The sequence below is a fragment of the Camelina sativa genome, chromosome 3 (assembly GCF_000633955.1).
Source record: "Camelina sativa cultivar DH55 chromosome 3, Cs, whole genome shotgun sequence".
NCBI classification, from domain to species: domain Eukaryota; kingdom Viridiplantae; phylum Streptophyta; class Magnoliopsida; order Brassicales; family Brassicaceae; genus Camelina; species Camelina sativa.
Window position 1 is genome coordinate 1,508,913 of NC_025687.1, and position 18,681 is coordinate 1,527,593.

Genomic DNA, 18,681 nt, shown 5'->3' on the forward strand with positions numbered 1-18,681 from the left:
GACTGGAGTGGGTTGCTTCTGTATGTGACTGGAGTCGGCATCCATACTCACACGATCTATTGTTTCAGGTGTGATGAAAAATCACTTGAGGATTCTCTATGCAAGCGTATCATGGTAACTCGTGATGAAACAATCACAAAAACTCTTGATCCAGAAGCAGCTCTTCTTAGCAGAGATGCTTTGGCTAAAATCATGTACTCAAGGTTGTTTGACTGGTGAGTTTCTCTGTTTTCAACTGACGAAACATTCTCAGTAGCTAATTCTCTTCATTGGAAAAAATAAGTGTGAATTGTTTCTCAAACAGAGCTGTTTTATACTAAATAGTTTTCTGTCTATCTAGGCTCGTTGAAAAGATTAATACTCAAATTGGTCAAGATCCTGATTCAAAGTACTTGATTGGTGTTCTGGATATTTATGGATTCGAGAGTTTCAAGACAAACAGGTGCTTAACCGGTATGCCTATTGTTTTCAGATTACATAGATGGGTTTCTTATCAAGAAAAGGTCTACAAAAATTAGAATTCTGGTTGTTTGACTTAACATATGGAGTTTTCAATTTGTCATGTCTTGCTCTTACTTAGTGTTCTATATTGGTATTATCTGTTTCATCGTCAAGGGCGGCAGTGCTGGTTTTAACGTGGACAGTTGAGATTTTTCTATTTCCTATTGTTATTTGAGCTTGTGAGTTTACCCTTCTAAAATGTTATTCGAAACGGGCTATCGTTAGATAATTATATTATACAACTGATGAAACTTATCTGAGGGAAAGTACTCACTATGTTACCGTCAAAATTTATGACCATGTTGGATTCTAGTTTGTTGCAGTTCTTTGTCCCACTGCTTACTGTTGTTTTTTTTGCAGTTTTGAGCAATTTTGCATCAATTTGACTAATGAGAAACTTCAGCAGCACTTTAATCAGGTTCTGATCAAATAACCTCTTTCATTTTCGGCCTTCTGCATTTCTGGAGTTCTGTAGTTTTCTAATTTATTTGACATCATACTATGCAGCACGTCTTTAAAATGGAGCAAGAGGAGTATAAANCTTTTCTAGTTCTGATGAACCAGCTGCTTGCAAGAAGCTTCTTGATAAGGCCGGACTTGAAGGATATCAGGTAATTACTTTAATCAGCAGAATATTATTTCTCAGTTTCTTCAGTCTGCTTCTATAATGAGTTACCTGAAATTTGGAAGGGTTTATTTTTGTAGATTGGTAAATCAAAGGTCTTTCTTAGGGCCGGACAAATGGCAGACTTGGATACTCGGCGAACTGAAANATTAGACCTAATAGAAAAGGTATCCTGTGATAATCTCTATTTTTTTCATTCATACACAGTGATCCTTGAAATGTCTAACATGTTGTAGAATGCTCTTAAAGCCTCCAAGACACCCAAAATTGTTCTCTTAGTTTTTTCTTAGTGATGCTTTTCTCAACCATAGTTGTGATCGCTATCTGTCTTGTTGTGTCATTGATAATTTTATGTTATGGATCTCGTTTTATTAGTTTCTCATTTTTGGTGTTTGTTTATTTTTTTTTACCTTCAGAAACCCGGAGGTATTATCGCTCTTCTAGATGAAGCTTGGTGAGTTTGAAAACCAATCTAATTTGTTCTGCTTTCAAATTAATTTTCCAACGTTTTTTTCTTTCTAAAGAAATGTATCTGAAGTGATGCTTTCCTTTTGCAGTATGTTTCCTAGATCAACACACGAGACATTTGCTCAGAAGCTATATCAGACATACAAAAACCACAAGCGCTTTACCAAGCCGAAATTGGCTCGCAGTGACTTCACAATTTGTCATTATGCTGGTGATGTGAGCATCTTTTGCTTCTCCGCTGAATTCATTGGTTCAAATGATACGTGAAAAGATATAGAATATAGTCAGTAGTTGGTTTGTAAATATTTCGTTTAACAACCAATGAGGGTTCTTGTTCCAGGTCACGTATCAGACAGAATTTTTTCTAGACAAGAACAAGGATTATGTTATTGCAGAGCATCAAGCGTTATTAAATGCTTCTACATGTTCTTTTGTTGCAAACTTGTTCCCACCATTATCTGACGATTCCAAACAATCAAAGTTTTCCTCTATCGGTACCCGTTTCAAGGTGAGTCTGATTTTTATCTCCACTTTCACATTAGCATGTTTTAATCTGTTTTTTTTAAAGGCTACAGATTCTATGTTTGTGTTTATTTGCAGCAACAATTGGTATCACTGCTTGAGATTCTCAATACAACGGAGCCACATTATATCAGATGTATAAAGCCTAATAACCTTTTGAAGCCTGGAATCTTTGAGAACCAAAATGTTCTACAGCAATTGCGTTGCGGGGTGCGAATGACATCTCTTTTCAGTTAAATAATCAAGCTTCTCGTGAAAATTATCAATTCCAGAAGAATGATGTTTTTTTGGGTATTGTTCTGACCTCAGGGAGTGATGGAGGCAATCCGGATTAGTTGTGCTGGCTATCCTACTAGGAAGCACTTTGACGAGTTCTTGAACAGATTTGGTATCATTGCTCCACAAGTGTTGGACAAGAAGTAAGATATCTCTTCCTCCTCGGATATCCTTTGAATGCGAGGTCATTTTCAATGACTTGTCTTGCTGACTCCTCTGTTTTTTTCTTTTCTAGTTCTGATGAACCAGCTGCTTGCAAGAAGCTTCTTGATAAGGCCGGACTTGAAGGATATCAGGTAATTACTTTAATCAGCAGAATATTATTTCTCAGTTTCTTCAGTCTGCTTCTATAATGAGTTACCTGAAATTTGGAAGGGTTTATTTTTGTAGATTGGTAAATCAAAGGTCTTTCTTAGGGCCGGACAAATGGCAGACTTGGATACTCGGCGAACTGAAATCTTGGGAAGATCGGCGAGCATTATCCAAAGAAAAGTGCGATCTTATCTTGCGCAGAAAGCTTTTATCCAGCTGCGTATCTCTGCTACACAGATCCAGGCAGTTTGCAGAGGTAATTACTACTCTCTTCAAGACTGTAGACTGTCATCTTCTTCTTGTTTGTCTTTGTTTTTCAGTTTACTTCTAAAACTAACTTTTGGGTCACAATCTTTTCAGGTTATCTTGCTAGAAGTATTTACGAAGGCATGCGTAGGGAATCTGCTGCTTTGAAAATCCAGAGAGACTTGCGTAAGTTTCTGGCTAGGAAAGCTTACACTGAGCTATTTTCTGCTACTATTTCAATTCAAGCGGGTATGCGTGGTATGGTTTCCCGAAAGGAACTGTGTTTCAGAAGGCAGACTAAAGCTGCAACAATAATCCAGGTATGATGTTTTAAAGTTACTGAACACTAGCAAGAAAACCGTCCAATAACAGCGGGACTAATGGTGTTTCTCTGTGTGGCGTTCTAATCGTGACAACACCCGTTTTACAATACAGAGCCGGTGTCGTGTATACTTGGCTCGGCTGCATTACAGAAAACTAAAGAAAGCAGCTATCACGACACAATGTGCATGGAGAGGAAAAGTTGCGCGGAAAGAACTCAAAAACCTTAAGATGGTGAGTTGTGGTTTCTTTCTTCGTTTAGTTTTGCTTCTTTTATCTGACCATCCTAGTACTTGGTCGAAATGAACTATTTTCTGAAGTTGACTTCTTAATATTTTGTTTTGTATGAAAAGTAACACAGTTCTATAATTCATTGGACTCACAGGCTGCTCGAGAAACAGGAGCTCTTCAAGAAGCCAAAAACAAGCTAGAGAAGCAAGTTGAGGAACTGACATGGAGATTACAGTTAGAAAAACGAATGAGGGTGAGTTTTTTCTTTCCTTGTCAAATCTACCTCTTACTGCACTGAATCAAAATTGCTAAATTACCCTCTTTTCATTCCCAATGCTGCAGACTGACCTGGAAGAGGCCAAAAAGCAAGAAAATGCAAAATATGAGTCTTCTTTAGAGGAAATACAAAATAAGTTTAAAGAAACTGAGGCATTGCTTGTTAAAGAGCGTGAAGCTGCCAAGAAAGTTTCCGAGGTGCTCCCTATTATTAAGGAGGTTCCTGTAGTTGACCAGGAATTAATGGAGAGACTCACAAATGAAAATGAAAAGTTGAAGGTGAGTCTCGATTGTGGATCTGTAGCTTATCATAGTTAACTGGGGATCCATAAAACCACCAATTGGAAAAGTCTGCTGAAAAGTAATGGTCTCCTCTATATTGCTTGTCTTATGCAGGGGATGGTAAGTTCTCTTGAGGTAAAGATAGATGAAACAGCAAAGGAACTTCAGGAGACAAGCAAGATTAGTCAGGATAGACTAAAGCAAGCGTTGGCGGCAGAATCTAAAGTAGCGAAGTTGAAGACTGCAATGCAGAGGTACTGTTTTGCATAAATTTCTCATTTAGCACTGGTAGTAATATATACTTATCTTGTTCAAACGATTAGCTGATGTTTCATTTTCAGGCTTGAAGAGAAGATTTCAGACATGGAAGCCGAGAAACAAATTATGCTTCAGCAAACGATCTTAAACACGACTGCGAAAACTGTAACAGGGCATCCTCCAACTGCAACTATTAAGGTAGAATGTTTCTTTGATACTAAAATATATGTGCCTGATGTTTAACTTTTTGTTGATTCCTGTTTGCAGAATCTGGAAAATGGACACCGTACAAACTTGGAAAACCAATTCAATGTAGGATAGTTCTTCCAAAATAACATCTTGATCTCTTGGATTTCTCATATCTTTTTCTTTTGCATTTTCTGTTGGTTGATTCATCTGAGGAATATACTTTTCCAGGAAGCTGAGTTCGATGGAAATGCTGCGAGATCTGCTGCAGAACGTCAACTTGTACGGGCCAATCACTTTATACTATATATGCAAACAGTTTTACTACGTATTTCCGTTAAACTGATTTACTCTATCTCTGCAGGAGAATGTTGATACTCTCATTAACTGTGTCAAGGAAAACATCGGTTTCAGTAATGGGAAACCTATTGCTGCATTTACAATATACAAGTGTCTTCTTCACTGGAAGTGCTTTGAATCAGAGAAGACTAGTGCGTTTGATCGTCTTATTGAGATGATTGGTTCCGCGATTGAGGTAAATTGATCTGCATTTTTTTGGCATTATGAAGATACTGATATGTCCCAAATGAGGATTCTTGTGTATGTTTTAACAACTTTTTGTTGACTGTTTTTGTCAGTTACTAATCCCTAGGTATAGAAATAATTATTTGCGTGACAAACCTGATTTTACCTTAGTTAAATTGGAAGTTTTAACTGCTCTACTGAAATTTTATCTTTTCAGAATGAAGATGACAATAGTCATTTGGCATATTGGTTGACAAACACATCAGCACTACTGTTTTTACTTCAAAAAAGTCTTAAAACTGGTGGCACTGGAACAACTGCAAGCAAGAAGCCGCCTATCACAACTTCCTTGTTTGGAAGAATGGCCTTGGTATATAAACTTTTATGTTAGTAGAGCTTTTTGACGAATCTTTTACTTTCAATGTCAAGAATGTTAACTATTCTTTCCCTTATCGGTAACCAGAGTTTCCGCTCTTCACCAAACCTTGCTGCTGCGGCTGAAGCTGCTGCTCTTGCGGTGATCCGCCCAGTGGAGGCAAAATACCCGGCTCTGCTTTTCAAGCAACAGCTTGCAGCATATGTAGAGAAAATATTTGGGATGATTAGGGATAACTTGAAGAAAGAGCTCTCAGCTTTAATATCTCTGTGCATTCAGGTTTTCATTGACGTCTCTATTTTTTTTCCCTGTCTTTATGTTGTATCCTAAGGCTGTGGCCACTGGCTTTCAGGCACCGAGAATTTCAAAAGGAGGGATGCAAAGATCTGGTAGGTCTGTTGGAAAAGATTCCCCTGCTATTCACTGGCAGAGCATTATTGATGGTCTCAATTTGCTTCTTGCCATAATGAAAGAAAACTATGTAAGGAAATAGTAAAACTACCATGACACTGATCTGTTTTCAACTCCTTAAATTCTCATATGTTTGATGGTTTACAGGTTCCCTTGGTACTCATCCAAAAGTTACACACTCAAACTTTCTCGTTCATCAATGTGCAACTGTTTAACAGGTAAATAATACTTGAAAGCTACATTTAACGGTTTCTACGCACTTTTTTACCGATACTTGTCCCTGTTCAAGTTGAACACAAGAAATCTACAGTAAACTAAACAAAGTGACTGTTTTTATTGCCCAATTTCCTTCTGAAGGCTAGACCATAGTCCACAGTTTTCTTACTTTTTTTTCCCTTAACATCTTCAAACAGCCTTCTACTGCGTAAAGAGTGCTGTACATTCAGTAATGGAGAATTTGTAAAGTCTGGGCTTGCAGAGCTAGAGTTGTGGTGCGGCCAAGTCAATGAAGTATAGAAACTTTCTCAAAGCTTTCTTAATTATAGAAACTTTCTTTCGTCTCATTATATCATTTAAATTCATTCTTTGACTTTGCAGTATGCTGGGCCATCTTGGGATGAACTGAAACACATCAGACAAGCTGTTGGGTTCCTGGTATGTTTTACCCTCTTGATGAACTCTGACTATGCTTCCAAAGAAACTGATTAACTGCTGATAATTGTGTTTTATTTTGGTTTGTTCTGTGATAAGACTGAATAGTCTCTCGTAACAATCTCTGCATACTTTATAATTTGTACTTATTAGACTGCTGTTATAGTCCAATATCTGAAAGACTCAAACCTTGGCTACTGCTTTCGTTAGATTACTGAAACCAAACATTCTTGTACACAATCTTATGTCGATCTATATGGGTAGTGTAGTTATTCTTAGTCTCAACTGACTTCCCTTAAACCATACTAATAGCTCTCTTCTCCTCGTTCCTCTTCAGGTTATCCACCAAAAGTACAGAGTGTCATATGATGATATAGTACATGATCTTTGCCCGGTAAAGCTCCTTCTTAGTATCTACAAACATGTTTTGAGGATACTCTTTACTGGCTTAGACTCGTTATTTAATCGTTTTCTTGATTCAATTTATTCCAGATCCTTAGTGTCCAACAACTTTACCGGATATGCACATTATACTGGGACGACTGCTATAACACCCGAAGTGTGTCTCAAGAGGTATCTAACTGAAAAAGATAAATATAATTTTTAGGGTCAATTTCAACCCCTTTTTAAGATGCTGAGCAAAGTGTAAACCTCTATCACAGGTAATATCGAGCATGCGTGCGCTCATGACAGAGGAATCCAACGATGCAGACAGCAATTCCTTCTTGTTGGATGATAATTCCAGGTAACTCTCTCGCGAGATTTGATAAGCTTAAGTATCAGTAAATAGTAAAAAGTAAAAAACCATAACGGGATGATCTTTCTGTCTTTGCTGCAGCATACCCTTCTCAATCGACGAAATATCCAATTCGATGCACGAAAAAGACTTTGCGAGTGTAAAACCGGCTAAAGAGCTTCTGGAAAATCCAGACTTCGTATTCTTGCACTAGTTCCTTGGAATAGAGAAAGCTCAGATTCTAAAAGCTCTTCCTCTATTTTTTTAGTCTGAGGTAGAGAGAGGTGCCTTCTTGAACCAAAAGGAATGAAGATTACAAAAGTGTAAATTTTTACTTGTTGTGGGGTTGTTTCTTGCAAACACCTCTTGTGATTCTCTCAGCAATTCATTCTTTTATTATTTTGACCCCATTACAAAAGTTTTCTTCGTTTTTAGACCCAACATTATACGTTATAGTATTTGTTTTGTTAATTCTTTTCCCAAGCTCTTATTATGTCCAATTTAGTGACTGTGTGATGAAAGATCCTTAATTTTCTGTACAGAATTAATGTAATTTCACTTTTTTATAAATCTTGTCTCTTGCAGTAAGTACATTTTTCGATATTTTCTTCTTTATAAAAATGTAATAGTAAGACTGTCATTCTATTAGAAAAGTATACCATACTCGTAGCAGTAAATACAAAAGAACAGTTAAAGTTTATAGGGTCTGAAGTTACAAATTCATATGCAAATCAAAATGCTCCTAAAGTTAAAAGAATTGCAAATTTTATTAATTAATTAGTAATATAATTTCATAGTGGGGGCATTTTCAGAAATATTTATATTTGTAAGAAAAAAGAATAAAAAAAAGGGTTACGAGAAAAACCAAACCCTTTCGAGAGACTTGGATAAAAAAAACCTTACGCACCATATTCTTCTCTTCTCCTTCTTCATCTTCATCTTCATCTTCAAGCAGCGCCGCTTTCTCACTCTGTTATCTCCTTCTTCGATTTCTCCCGGTCGTTGATCGTTCGCATAACTCAGGTTCGTTTTCGATCTCAAATTACATCGTCTTAGGAGAAATGAAGTTAAGATTTGATAAACCTAATTTGTTCCCATTTCTATCGTTGAAACTTCACTTAGATTAGTTCTGGGATCTAATCGTAATAGATTTTGTATCGAACTTAGGTAACTGAACCCTGGGTATGAAATTTTGGTTTCGAATTGGTGAGGCTGGTGTAGAAACCCTAATCTCGTTGATGTAGAAACCCTGCGAAACGGTTTTGTGATATCAAGTAGTTTCTTTAAATTGAGCGACTCTGATTGATTCCCGGTTTGGAAGCAGGAGAAGAACCTTCAATCTTTCAATAATGTCTAGGAACAAGGGTTTGGCTGAGCAAGATCTTAAAAAATTGGATGTAACTACGCTTCATCCTTTGTCTCCTGAAGTCATTTCTCGCCAGGCTACTATAAATATAGGTAATTTTGTTGAGTTTCGTTTGACATTCCACTCGTGCTCCTTGGTCTTTTACATTAGTTGATGTCAGATGTACTTACTAACCATGCATAAAAGCTAAAGATGATAGTGTTATATATCAGGGACCATTGGGCATGTCGCTCATGGAAAGTCCACTGTTGTGAAAGCTATTTCTGGTGTACAGGTATATAATAACTATGCTTTCCCCCTTTTCACAGTTCAAAAAGCACAAGTATTAATTTGAATCTATGCTATATATTTTAGTCACCAGAGGCTCATCCATTGGACTGACAAACATCATCTGTGTGATTTCCTTCTCTTGTGCAGACTGTTCGTTTTAAGAATGAATTGGAGCGTAACATTACCATTAAGCTTGGATATGCAAATGCCAAGATCTACAAATGTGAGGATGAGAAATGCCCTAGACCAATGTGCTACAAGTGAGTCCTTCCTTGCAACAGTTTTGTTCTATCTTCTTCTTCTTCTACTATGAGCTTTCTCTCGGAGTCTAACAATTTTCTGTTGTTTTAGGGCCTACGGAAGTGGAAAGGAAGACACCCCAAATTGTGATGTCCCCGGATTTGAGAACTCCAAGATGAAACTGTTGAGGCATGTGTCTTTCGTGGATTGCCCGGTATGATGATCAGTACTATTTTCAATTGATAGTATAAGCATTTCCGGTGTCAATGGGCTGTGTGTATTATTGATGTTGTTCCACCCCTCCTGCATGCTTTTGGGTCTCTCATTCAGTTGGGTGGAGGGTTTAAGAGTGAGGGTTTATGGAGAAGTATTCATTGATACTTTCATTCATTGCTTTTCTTTTCTCTAATTCATTCTTGTTGAATGTATTCATTGTTCTATTCGTCAGGGACACGATATTCTCATGGCAACCATGCTCAATGGAGCAGCCATCATGGATGGTGCACTACTCTTAATCGCTGCAAATGAGACCTGTCCGCAACCACAAACGTCTGAACATCTTGCTGCCGTTGAGATTATGCAACTTAAGCATATCATTATCCTTCAGAACAAGATTGATCTTATTCAAGAGAACGTTGCCATTAATCAGCACGAGGCAATCCAGAAATTCATAATGGTTCGATTTTCTTATCTCTGTAGTGTTTGTTGTTGCATCATCATTTCATCAGTTGGTTAAGCTAAGGGCAGGGGTTAACTTGGTTCCCAAATTTTCTACACGTCATGTCACAGAACACTGTTGCTGATGGTGCTCCTATCGTCCCCGTCTCAGCACAACTGAAATACAACATTGATGTTGTGTGCGAGTACATTGTCAAGAAGATCCCTATCCCTGAAAGGAATTTTGTGTCACCGCCAAATATGATAGTGATTCGATCGTTTGATGTCAACAAGCCTGGTTATGAGGTTGACGAGATTAAAGGTGGAGTTGCTGGTGGAAGTATCCTCCGGGTATCTATTCTTTCTCTCTCTCTCCCTTGCTGTGCTTCTAAGTATATCAAGCTTTATATGGTGTGTAATTTATCCAGTGTGATCAGTGTCTCTAACTACATCTATATTTTGTAGGGTGTTTTGAAAGTCAACCAATTAATCGAAATACGACCTGGTATTGTCACTAAAGACGAGCGTGGCAACTCAAAATGCACTCCAATTTACTCTCGTATAATATCACTCTACGCGGAACAGAATGAGCTGCAGTATGCAGTTCCCGGAGGGCTAATAGGAGTTGGAACAACAATGGACCCAACACTTACTCGTGCTGATCGATTAGTTGGTCAAGTCCTTGGTGAAATCGGTTCACTTCCTGATGTCTTTGTTGAACTCGAGGTATTATAAACAGCAACTGATGTTCGTTTATACACTAAAAGGTTTTTTTGTCAGTTGGTAGTTGATTCGTGGTTTATGTAAAATCGTTAGGTGAACTTCTTTCTTCTACGGCGTTTGTTGGGAGTGAGAACAAAGGGATCAGAGAAACAAGGGAAAGTGTCAAAGCTAACAAAAGGAGAGATTCTGATGCTCAACATTGGCTCTATGTCTACCGGAGCCAAAGTTGTTGGAGTTAAAAATGATCTGGCTAAACTGCAACTGACCGCACCGGTTTGTACCAGCAAAGGAGAGAAAGTGGCTCTAAGCCGACGTGTGGAAAAGCATTGGCGTTTGATTGGGTGGGGTCAGATTCAAGCTGGAACCACCATTGAAGTTCCTCCTTCACCTTTCTAAGCTCTGTGCTATTTTTGTTTTCTTAGTGTTTTTCTGTTTGCTGGAAAAAAATTATTTGACCCCTCAGAAGATAATAAAACTCTTTTTTTCGTGTGGGGGGTTTTGGAGGGAACCTCTTTGCGGATTGAATCATCTTCCAACAGTACCTGATTTTAGTTTCTCTTGTTTCTGTTATTTTGATAGATATTACTAAATTTTGTTGTCTCTTTTCTTTGAAAATTTATTTTTGTTAACAACACGCAAAATCTCAAAACCTATACCTAATCCAGAAAAAAAAGGTATCAACTTCGTAAGGATATATCAGGAGCTAATAGATACGAATCACTAAACAAATATTACTCTCTAGTGTCTAAAGAGATTTGTTTGTTAGCATCGTGAGCGACAGAAGGAGTGTTGAGTGTTTTTAGCTACCATTGTGTATGGTGTGGGTTACTGCTGCACATTCAATTAAAAATAAATACTTACGAAACAACTAAAGGATGTACAAGGGATTCGTACTGTTACAATGCATTGATCACACGGTACTCATATCGGGAATGAGCAAAGAACATAGAAAGGAAGAGGCGTTGAATCTTAATGCAGCGTGTGAAGATATGATAAATTGGTGGATGGAATAAGAGAGAGAGAGGAAGAGAAGTGCGAGGGAGGATCAGGACGGTGATGATCAATGCGGTGGCCCATAAATTTAAACATTGCTGAGAATCTGAAACCGTCTCACCATCACAGAGGCTTCTATTGTTGACTTACAAAACTGAAACGACGTCGTTACCACGAATCATCCAAACGACATCGTTGTCACGAAAATTTGCTTTTGTTTTTTTTACGGAGCGTCTTCTTACAACTTATAACGTTCTAATAAATGTTTACTTTTTGTTTTTTTGTTTTCTAATAAATTTCCTTTTCCTATTTACCCTAAGTTTCCTATTTCTTTTTCACATCTGTGATTATTATAAATAGTAAATACAACATTCCTCTATTCGAGAAATCAAAAAACAAAAAACCCAAACAGAGAAAAGTGAGGAGTGAAGAGCGAAGAAAACAAAATTCTTCTTCTTCTTCTTCTTCTTCTTCTTCTTCTTCTTCTTCTTCTTCTTCTTCTTCTCTTTTCTTCACTCGAATTCCTTTTATTTACTCATAGTTCCTATTATTATTATTATTGTTAATCCAGGTTTGATTGTGCTGTAGTATTGATCGATCGGCGATTGAGGAAGAGGGTACTAAGATCCCTCCCTAATGGTTTGATTGAGGAGGAGGGTACTAAGATCTTCTTGGGTTTTATTCATCCTTGTCACTCTCTGTTTGATTTTAACGATTTCTTTTCTTTTTTGGGGGGGTCTCACTCTCTCTCTCTTTGTTGCAGGTCTTCTTTTGGAATTACTCCTGACCAGCAAGCTTTGTCAAAGGATGGATCACAACTAGCAGCAATATGAAGGGACGGGTAAGTTTGCAGCCATGAGCTTAGACTTGCTTATTATAAGTCTTGTTATTTTGTTTCTTATCTTTTTGTCTCTAGCTAGCTAACTATTGGTATGCATGTTTTTTGTTTGTTGCATCAGCCTCAAGGATTGTCAAATTTGCTGTAGACTAGCCGACAAAGGCATCAGTGCGAGACCTTTTGTGGTTTCTGGTACTAAGATCTCTCGGTGATGGTTTGATTGTGGAGTCTTCTTTTTGTTTGTCTTCCTAATCTCCCATATTTACTCTCTTTTTCGATATTGTGAAACAACTGTTGATATGTCCTTTTTGTTTTCCTCTCAGGAGTTGAAAAACCAACCACCATCAATACGGAGGGACGGGTAAGTTTGCACTCTTGAAACGTTCTTCTCTCTTGTTTTTTTATCACTCGTCTCTAGTTTAACTTTGGTATGCATGTTTTTTTTCTTGTTGCATCAGCCTCAAGGATTGTCATGTTTGCTCAAGACTACCAGAGAAAGGCATCAGTGGAGATGGTGATGACTTGCTAAACCGCCAGACCATCTATGATTTCTGGTATGACGATGCACCTTTGTTAAATGTCCTGTGTTGCTTAGGTTTTCCTTGCTGATCACTTTCTCATATGGCGTGTTGGTTTTTTTCTTTTCATCACAGAGCGGTTTCTCTCAGGATGCTTGCCATGCATGATCTCACTTTGATGGTTGATGCAGTAGCACTTGGGTCATGAGAAAAACAGAGGTTTGTGATTGTTGTCACAGTTAATTTTTCACATAATATGAGAAATTTTTAATATTGACTCAGTGTTGTTCTTATGCTTTCGTCTCCTTCGCAGCTGCTGTCAGTGACTACAAACCTCTTCACGTTGAAGAGTAAGACCTAGTGAGTATCGGAGGAGCCGGAGGACGTTGCTTGTTTGTTTCCATGGCGTTTCTTCATCTGTTTTGACGACGACCAAGTACAGGTTTATAATCTTTTTGGGGTTTTTATTTTATTTTTAATTTTTGGGTTTTCACCTTGGCTCTCTAATAAAATTAACGATGGTTTCTTCTTTTAATTCTCAATGTGCAGATCGGGGTGAGATGGTTTGATGAATGAATGATGTTTCAGAACTTGGGATTTATGGTTTGTCTTCTGGTTTTCTCTTTTAAGTTGTTTGTTTAATTCACACTTGCAAATTAACTATGTATATGGTTTCTCCTAATTCTGTATATGTGCAGGTCAGAGATGGATTGAAGAATGAAGAAGAAGACTCGAAACTGCTTAAGCTTTGTTTGATGATGTTCCGAACAACAACAGCAACAACAACATCAATGGTAAAAAATTCCTCTTCTTGTTCATGTTAGATTTTGTTTTTCATTGATAAAACATACATCACCGTCTCTTCTCAGGATCGTTGATGAATTAGCAAGATATGGTGCCAAGTGATGATCGGAGGACGAGCAAGTTGTTTCTTTCCATGGTGGTTCATCTGATTTCATGGTAAGTTAACTCTTTCTTCTTCTCTTTTGCTTCTTCTCACTTGGATGTTTGAGTTTTACTAACCAGTATACAGAGACATATTCAGTGATCCTAATGGGAGTTAGAAGACTCCATGGTGGTTCATCTGACAACTAATGTTTTGTTGCAACTTTTTTTTTGGTTTCTACTCCTTAATCTTGTTTTTGTCTGTTTGATATGGAATCCATTTTTTGCAGGATCATATGCGGGGATAGCTGGTGATGTGTGATTGCTGAGGTCACTCGAGACAGTGGTGCGTCTTCTTCCTTGTCCACTTTAAATTCTCCCCTTCCATATAAGTTGTGAGTCTAATTTATCCCCTTTCAAGTTTATTCTTCGTTTCACACACTATAGAGAAACTAACTGATATCTTCTTTTTTTTTTGGAATGGTTTTTTGTTGTTTCTTCTTCCTTCTCTAGGTGATGCATTCTTAAACACCGATGGTCCAATCCTATTCTGGACATTGGATTGGGGTTTGTTTCAGGAGTCTAGATACGACGACGACGACGTTTTTATGATATTGTTAATCTTCTTGAGAGTGTTGCGGTGAGATTTGTTTCTCCACTTCTTTTCTAATTTCATCAAATCTCTTTTGTTATGTTTTGCTTAGTAACGAGTTTGGTCTAACTTTAGGATGATCGTAGGGGGACGTTGTTTGTTTCCATGGCGTTTCTTCTGATTTGACCGAGCTAAGTAGAGGTATAACAATTCTAGGGTTTATTTAGGGGTTTTCACTTAAGATTTTTCTACTACAATTACGAATTAGCATTTAATGGTTCTTCTTCTTATTCTCTATTTGCAGATCGCGGAGATGCTTTCAAGAATCAAAACTGATTCTATTGGATTGATGGTGTTTGACCAAGTACAGGTTTAAGAACCAGCCATGGCCTAACGTTGCAGCTCATAGCGGATTGCTGCTGAACTATTATCATCTAACCGAAAGCAAGGTAAAAAACTGCATCGTATATCACTTGAGTGTGACTAACCCTGGGCCTTTGTTTTGCTGAATCTTGGTTATAATTAATAGAATGACCTTTCTTTCAGATATAGATACTACACTGTGCTTTTTGGCTGTCTCAAGGAGTCTCCTCATCTGATCACAGGTACATACACATACTTTTGCGCTTTGACAATTCTCGTTGAATAAACTCACTCTCATCTTTGTGATGCTGTTTTCTCTTTCTCATTTCAGCTGATATGGGACCGGACTGCCACAAGAACGGCCAAAGAGTGTAAACATGGAGAATGAAGAATGAAGAAGAATACTCAAGTCTGCTTTATCTCAGAGAGATGGATTGAAAATTGAAGAAGAAGAAGACTCAAGCAGACTGCATAAGGTAAGTTAACTCTGTTCTTCTCTCTTTCTTCTTTTCACTTGGATTTTCAGATTTATTAACTAGTACGAACCAGCATACACAGACATCTTCAGTGATCCTAATGAAAGTTATAAGAAGACACTCTGAATTCTGAGGTTTGTGTTACTTGCTCTTAGATGAAGTTGGTATTTTATAATATTTGGTCTCACCTCACTTCACTTCTTCTGATTCTTGGATGCCTTTTTTATTCTTTTTGCAGTTACTGTACGTGGGCTCCCATCATCTGCTCCATGGCAACATTTGAAGGTCTGATTGACAACTAATGTTTTGCTGCAACATTTTGGTTTCTACTCCCTTGTCTTGTTTTTGTCTTTCTGATATGAAATCCTTTTTTTTGCAGGATCATTTGCGGAGAGCTTGTGATGTGTGCTTTGCTGAGGTCACTCGAGACAGGTTGTGAGTCGTCCTCCTTGTCGACTTCAAATTCTCCCCATACATAAGTTGTGAGTCTAAATTCAGCCCCGTTAAAGTTTGTTATATGGGGATCTTAATTAACTAATGGGTTTGTTCCTTTCTTTCTTTTGCCTGGTGAAACAACGATATAGGTTTGTGTCTGTGGCTTCCAAACCAGGACGATGACTCATATTTTTTCAAGGACGTACGAAAGCATCAAGGTTTAGCACTGAGAGGGAGGGGACTTATCTTGTAAGTTTGTTGTTGTCAGGACAGTGATGTGTAGTTTGGTTGAAAACACACAACTTATTTATTGGCCACATTTTCAATTTTCTATTAATTTGACGGTGATGTGTGCTTTGGTTATTTTTTTCCCAGGTGGTGATCGATGTCTTGCAAACTCTAAAGGAGGTGTCTCTGAAGATCTAGTCGGTGTCTCTTAGTTGAGCACTTTGATCCCAATTGATCTTTATCTATCCTCGTCTTCTTAGCTTCTATCATGTTGTTAGTCGAAGCTTTTAAAATGCCAATGACAAGAGACTGCATCTGCCCCCAGGTATGAAGTTTAGAAAACAAGCCTTAATTACCGTATCATCTAATACTTATATGTATTTACGTTATTGGTTGTCTTTCTTTTTCAGTGATAGGCTTCCTGCTAAGTTCCAATTCTGACACGACTAGTGATCCTGGTGTTGTGATGATCCTGGTGTTGTGACTTGTAAGGAACTACTTACTTCTTTTGGTAGAGAGAAGAAGCTCAATCGTCAGGTCAGGCAAGTTAGACTCATTTACTCACAATCACTCAATAAATTCTTTTCAATTCCCCATCCATGTGTGAGACTGAGATTTTTTTTTGGTTTTGCTTTCCCTGCTTGTGCTTCTCTAGATGATGGAGATATATTAGTAGGGATGATACTGAATCGTGGATCCAAATGATGGTAAAATCCTCTTCACTGTAAGTCCTCGTTATTTTGTTGTCCTCTGCTTTTCTTTATTTTGTTGTCTTTGTTTATCTATCTCCCTCAACCAATGATCTTTTTCTTTTGGTTGAATAACAAGGTACTACTGAAGTGGAACTCGGCGACAAGGCACCAGAATTCAAAGCAAAACCCTTGATTTTACTGAGCTAAATGGAGTCCAGAAGCAGGTATACTGAGCTAAATTATATGACGGAAGCTTCCCCTAATTCTCTGTTTTTGTGCAGATGGGTGATATGCTATGGGTTTGAAGAATGAAGAAGATTCAGGACAAAAAAGGTAACGCCATCAAACTAATACTTCTGGTTATAGGTGTCTTTGACTCAATACGTCTTCCTTTCTCATCCACATTAATTTGCCAATCTTTAAGTCAGCAAGGTTCTTTAAATCGCAGATTCTGCTTTATTTGTCAATTTATAAACTGTAATGCAATTTCAGGTACTCGAAGAACACGGCCTGTGAAGGGACCTAAATGGAGTCAAGAAGCAGGTAAACATGGAGAGGTTGCATGTCCCCCAAAAGGTAAAACTTCCTGGGGCTCTTTAAGCTCCTCTCCAAACCAGCTGAGGTTTTCTCTTCTTTTTTACATCTTCTCATATAACTTGGTCTCATTCATTGCTCACTTCACCAATAGATTGAAAATCCTGGTTTGGGTTTAACTTCCTTTTATCTTGTGCTTTAGGATTATCTTGGCAGCTTCTCTTCCAAAGCCCGGGGGATCACAGGTGGTGGTTATGCAACTTTTGCTTTTTCAGGGTCATATGCAGAGAGCTGGTGATGTGTACTTTGCTGAGGTCACTCGAGACTGTGACGGTACGTTAATTTTCATTTCTCATTTTGTTTGGGACATTATACTTGTTTCTTGACTATTCTTAATCATATGATCAGGAACTTATGGTATGGTTTCGTCGACTACACCAATTATGATGACATGAAGTATGTGTGCATTGCTGAGGTTACTCGAGACTGTGATGGTACGTTAATTTGAACTTTCTCATGCATACTTTCTTCTTCCTATTTTAGCTTTGAGCAGTGTTCTTTTTCTCATATGACTTCTTTAAATTATATGATCAGGAACCCATGGTGTCGTCGACTACACCAATTATGATGACATGAAGTATGCTTTGTTTGCCCTGGTGTGCAGGTAAATAATGACTATGCTTTCCCCTTTTTCACAGTTCAATGAGCACGAGTATTAAATTGATTCTATGCTATATTTTTGTCACCAGGCTCATCCGTTGTACTCGCATACATCATTTGTGTGATTTCATTCTCTTGTGCAGACCGTCCGTTTTAAGAATGAGAAATGCCCTAGACCAATGTGCTATACAAGTGAGTCCTTCCTTGCAACAGTGTTTTCTTATCTTCTTCTTCTAGTGTATAAGCTTCATGTCGTGGTCTAACAACTTTCTACTTTTTTAGGGCCTACGGAAGTGGAAAGGATGGCACTCCAAATTGTGATGTCCCCGGATTTGAGATTCTATAGGAAGCTGGTAATGTGTGCTTCATGGCAAGATTTAAAGGTCTGATTCCTTTGTCTTGTTTTTGTCTTTTCTGATATGAAATCCATTTTTTTGCAGGATCATATGCGGAGAGCTGGTGATATGTGTGCTTTGCTGAGGCCACTCGAGACAGGTTGTGAGTCTTCCTCCTTGTCCACTTCAAATTCTCCCCATCGATAAGTTGTGAGTTTAATTCAGCCCGGTCTTAATATTCTTTTTTTGTAATATTCAATCACCGTCTCTTCTCTTCTTCTCTCAGCATCGTTGAGTAAGATATGGGCGTAGTATTGTTTTGGTGTCTTTGCAAGTATGGAGTACGTTATTTTCATGGCGTATCTTCAACTCTTATCTCTGATTCGACGAGAAATCGAAAAAGAAAAGGTAGAAGAAAACCAAGTGCTCAAGGTGTTCTGTTTCAGTCATCCAGACTGGTTCATCCATCACTATTGTTTAAGGTAAACTTTTAATCATTCTGATAATTGCAGAATAAATAGCCGTTAGAACCCATTTATTTAGCTAACGACTCTTTCTTCACTACGCCAGCGTCAATAAAGAACAAGCTACTCCTACTGAAGCAAGCACAATTAAGCCCGTCTCATGACAGTCCCAAGGACGCAGAGGTCAACAACAAAACCGCAGTGAAGAC

General features: G+C 38.0%; 3 protein-coding genes and 4 long non-coding RNA genes across 9 annotated transcripts in view; all 7 read left to right on the top strand.

Annotated features, from left to right (window-relative positions):
- LOC109130199 (myosin-8-like) overlaps positions 1-1,044 on the top strand; it is a gene marked incomplete at its 3' end in the record, with an annotated part of 5,136 nt that extends 4,092 nt beyond the window's left edge. The window contains exons 8-11 of the mRNA XM_019239431.1: positions 69-215; positions 341-442; positions 862-919; positions 1,009-1,044. Of these exons, the coding sequence (XP_019094976.1) occupies positions 69-215; positions 341-442; positions 862-919; positions 1,009-1,044 (343 nt within the window). The remainder of the gene's footprint in view (positions 1-68; positions 216-340; positions 443-861; positions 920-1,008) is intronic.
- Positions 1,281-7,762, top strand: LOC104778553 (myosin-8-like). Its single transcript, XM_019243260.1, has 27 exons — positions 1,281-1,293; positions 1,543-1,580; positions 1,684-1,810; positions 1,935-2,102; positions 2,195-2,326; positions 2,426-2,535; positions 2,628-2,688; positions 2,783-2,960; positions 3,065-3,270; positions 3,386-3,505; positions 3,657-3,755; positions 3,845-4,057; positions 4,175-4,314; positions 4,402-4,516; positions 4,586-4,630; positions 4,736-4,786; positions 4,869-5,039; positions 5,247-5,399; positions 5,493-5,684; positions 5,758-5,886; positions 5,964-6,034; positions 6,230-6,326; positions 6,414-6,470; positions 6,805-6,861; positions 6,960-7,040; positions 7,130-7,212; positions 7,306-7,762. Exons 3-27 carry the CDS (start codon positions 1,685-1,687, stop codon positions 7,415-7,417), a joined length of 2,967 nt encoding a protein of 988 aa, XP_019098805.1. The 5' UTR covers positions 1,281-1,293; positions 1,543-1,580; position 1,684; the 3' UTR covers positions 7,418-7,762.
- On the top strand, positions 8,070-11,029 carry LOC104761739 (eukaryotic translation initiation factor 2 subunit gamma). Its single transcript, XM_010484856.2, has 9 exons — positions 8,070-8,226; positions 8,528-8,661; positions 8,782-8,843; positions 8,987-9,099; positions 9,191-9,293; positions 9,528-9,755; positions 9,869-10,087; positions 10,202-10,462; positions 10,553-11,029. The coding sequence occupies exons 2-9, from the start codon at positions 8,553-8,555 to the stop codon at positions 10,853-10,855; spliced, it is 1,398 nt and encodes a 465-aa protein (XP_010483158.1). The 5' UTR covers positions 8,070-8,226; positions 8,528-8,552; the 3' UTR covers positions 10,856-11,029.
- Positions 11,930-12,838, top strand: LOC104761748. Its single transcript, XR_763278.2, has 5 exons — positions 11,930-12,109; positions 12,216-12,293; positions 12,412-12,482; positions 12,614-12,651; positions 12,749-12,838. It is a non-coding gene; the product is annotated as an uncharacterized LOC104761748 (long non-coding RNA).
- Positions 12,943-13,413, top strand: LOC104761754. The gene is made up of 3 exons (XR_763281.2): positions 12,943-13,027; positions 13,122-13,250; positions 13,358-13,413. It is a non-coding gene; the product is annotated as an uncharacterized LOC104761754 (long non-coding RNA).
- LOC109131405 lies at positions 13,521-14,077 on the top strand. Its single transcript, XR_002037044.1, has 3 exons — positions 13,521-13,602; positions 13,678-13,768; positions 13,984-14,077. It is a non-coding gene; the product is annotated as an uncharacterized LOC109131405 (long non-coding RNA).
- On the top strand, positions 14,148-18,673 carry LOC104761769. Of its 3 annotated transcripts, XR_002037407.1 has the most exons (23): positions 14,149-14,333; positions 14,421-14,486; positions 14,590-14,734; positions 14,832-14,890; positions 14,980-15,124; positions 15,207-15,258; positions 15,363-15,409; positions 15,504-15,606; positions 15,709-15,808; positions 15,935-16,112; positions 16,198-16,324; positions 16,443-16,511; positions 16,616-16,703; positions 16,761-16,812; positions 16,972-17,055; positions 17,216-17,346; positions 17,422-17,507; positions 17,608-17,677; positions 17,763-17,865; positions 17,956-18,026; positions 18,114-18,218; positions 18,295-18,490; positions 18,579-18,673. It is a non-coding gene; the product is annotated as an uncharacterized LOC104761769 (long non-coding RNA). The 3 variants fall into 3 exon arrangements; XR_002037408.1 differs by having other exon boundaries at positions 14,148-14,333; positions 15,198-15,258; positions 16,616-16,812; XR_002037406.1 differs by having other exon boundaries at positions 14,148-14,333; positions 16,616-16,812.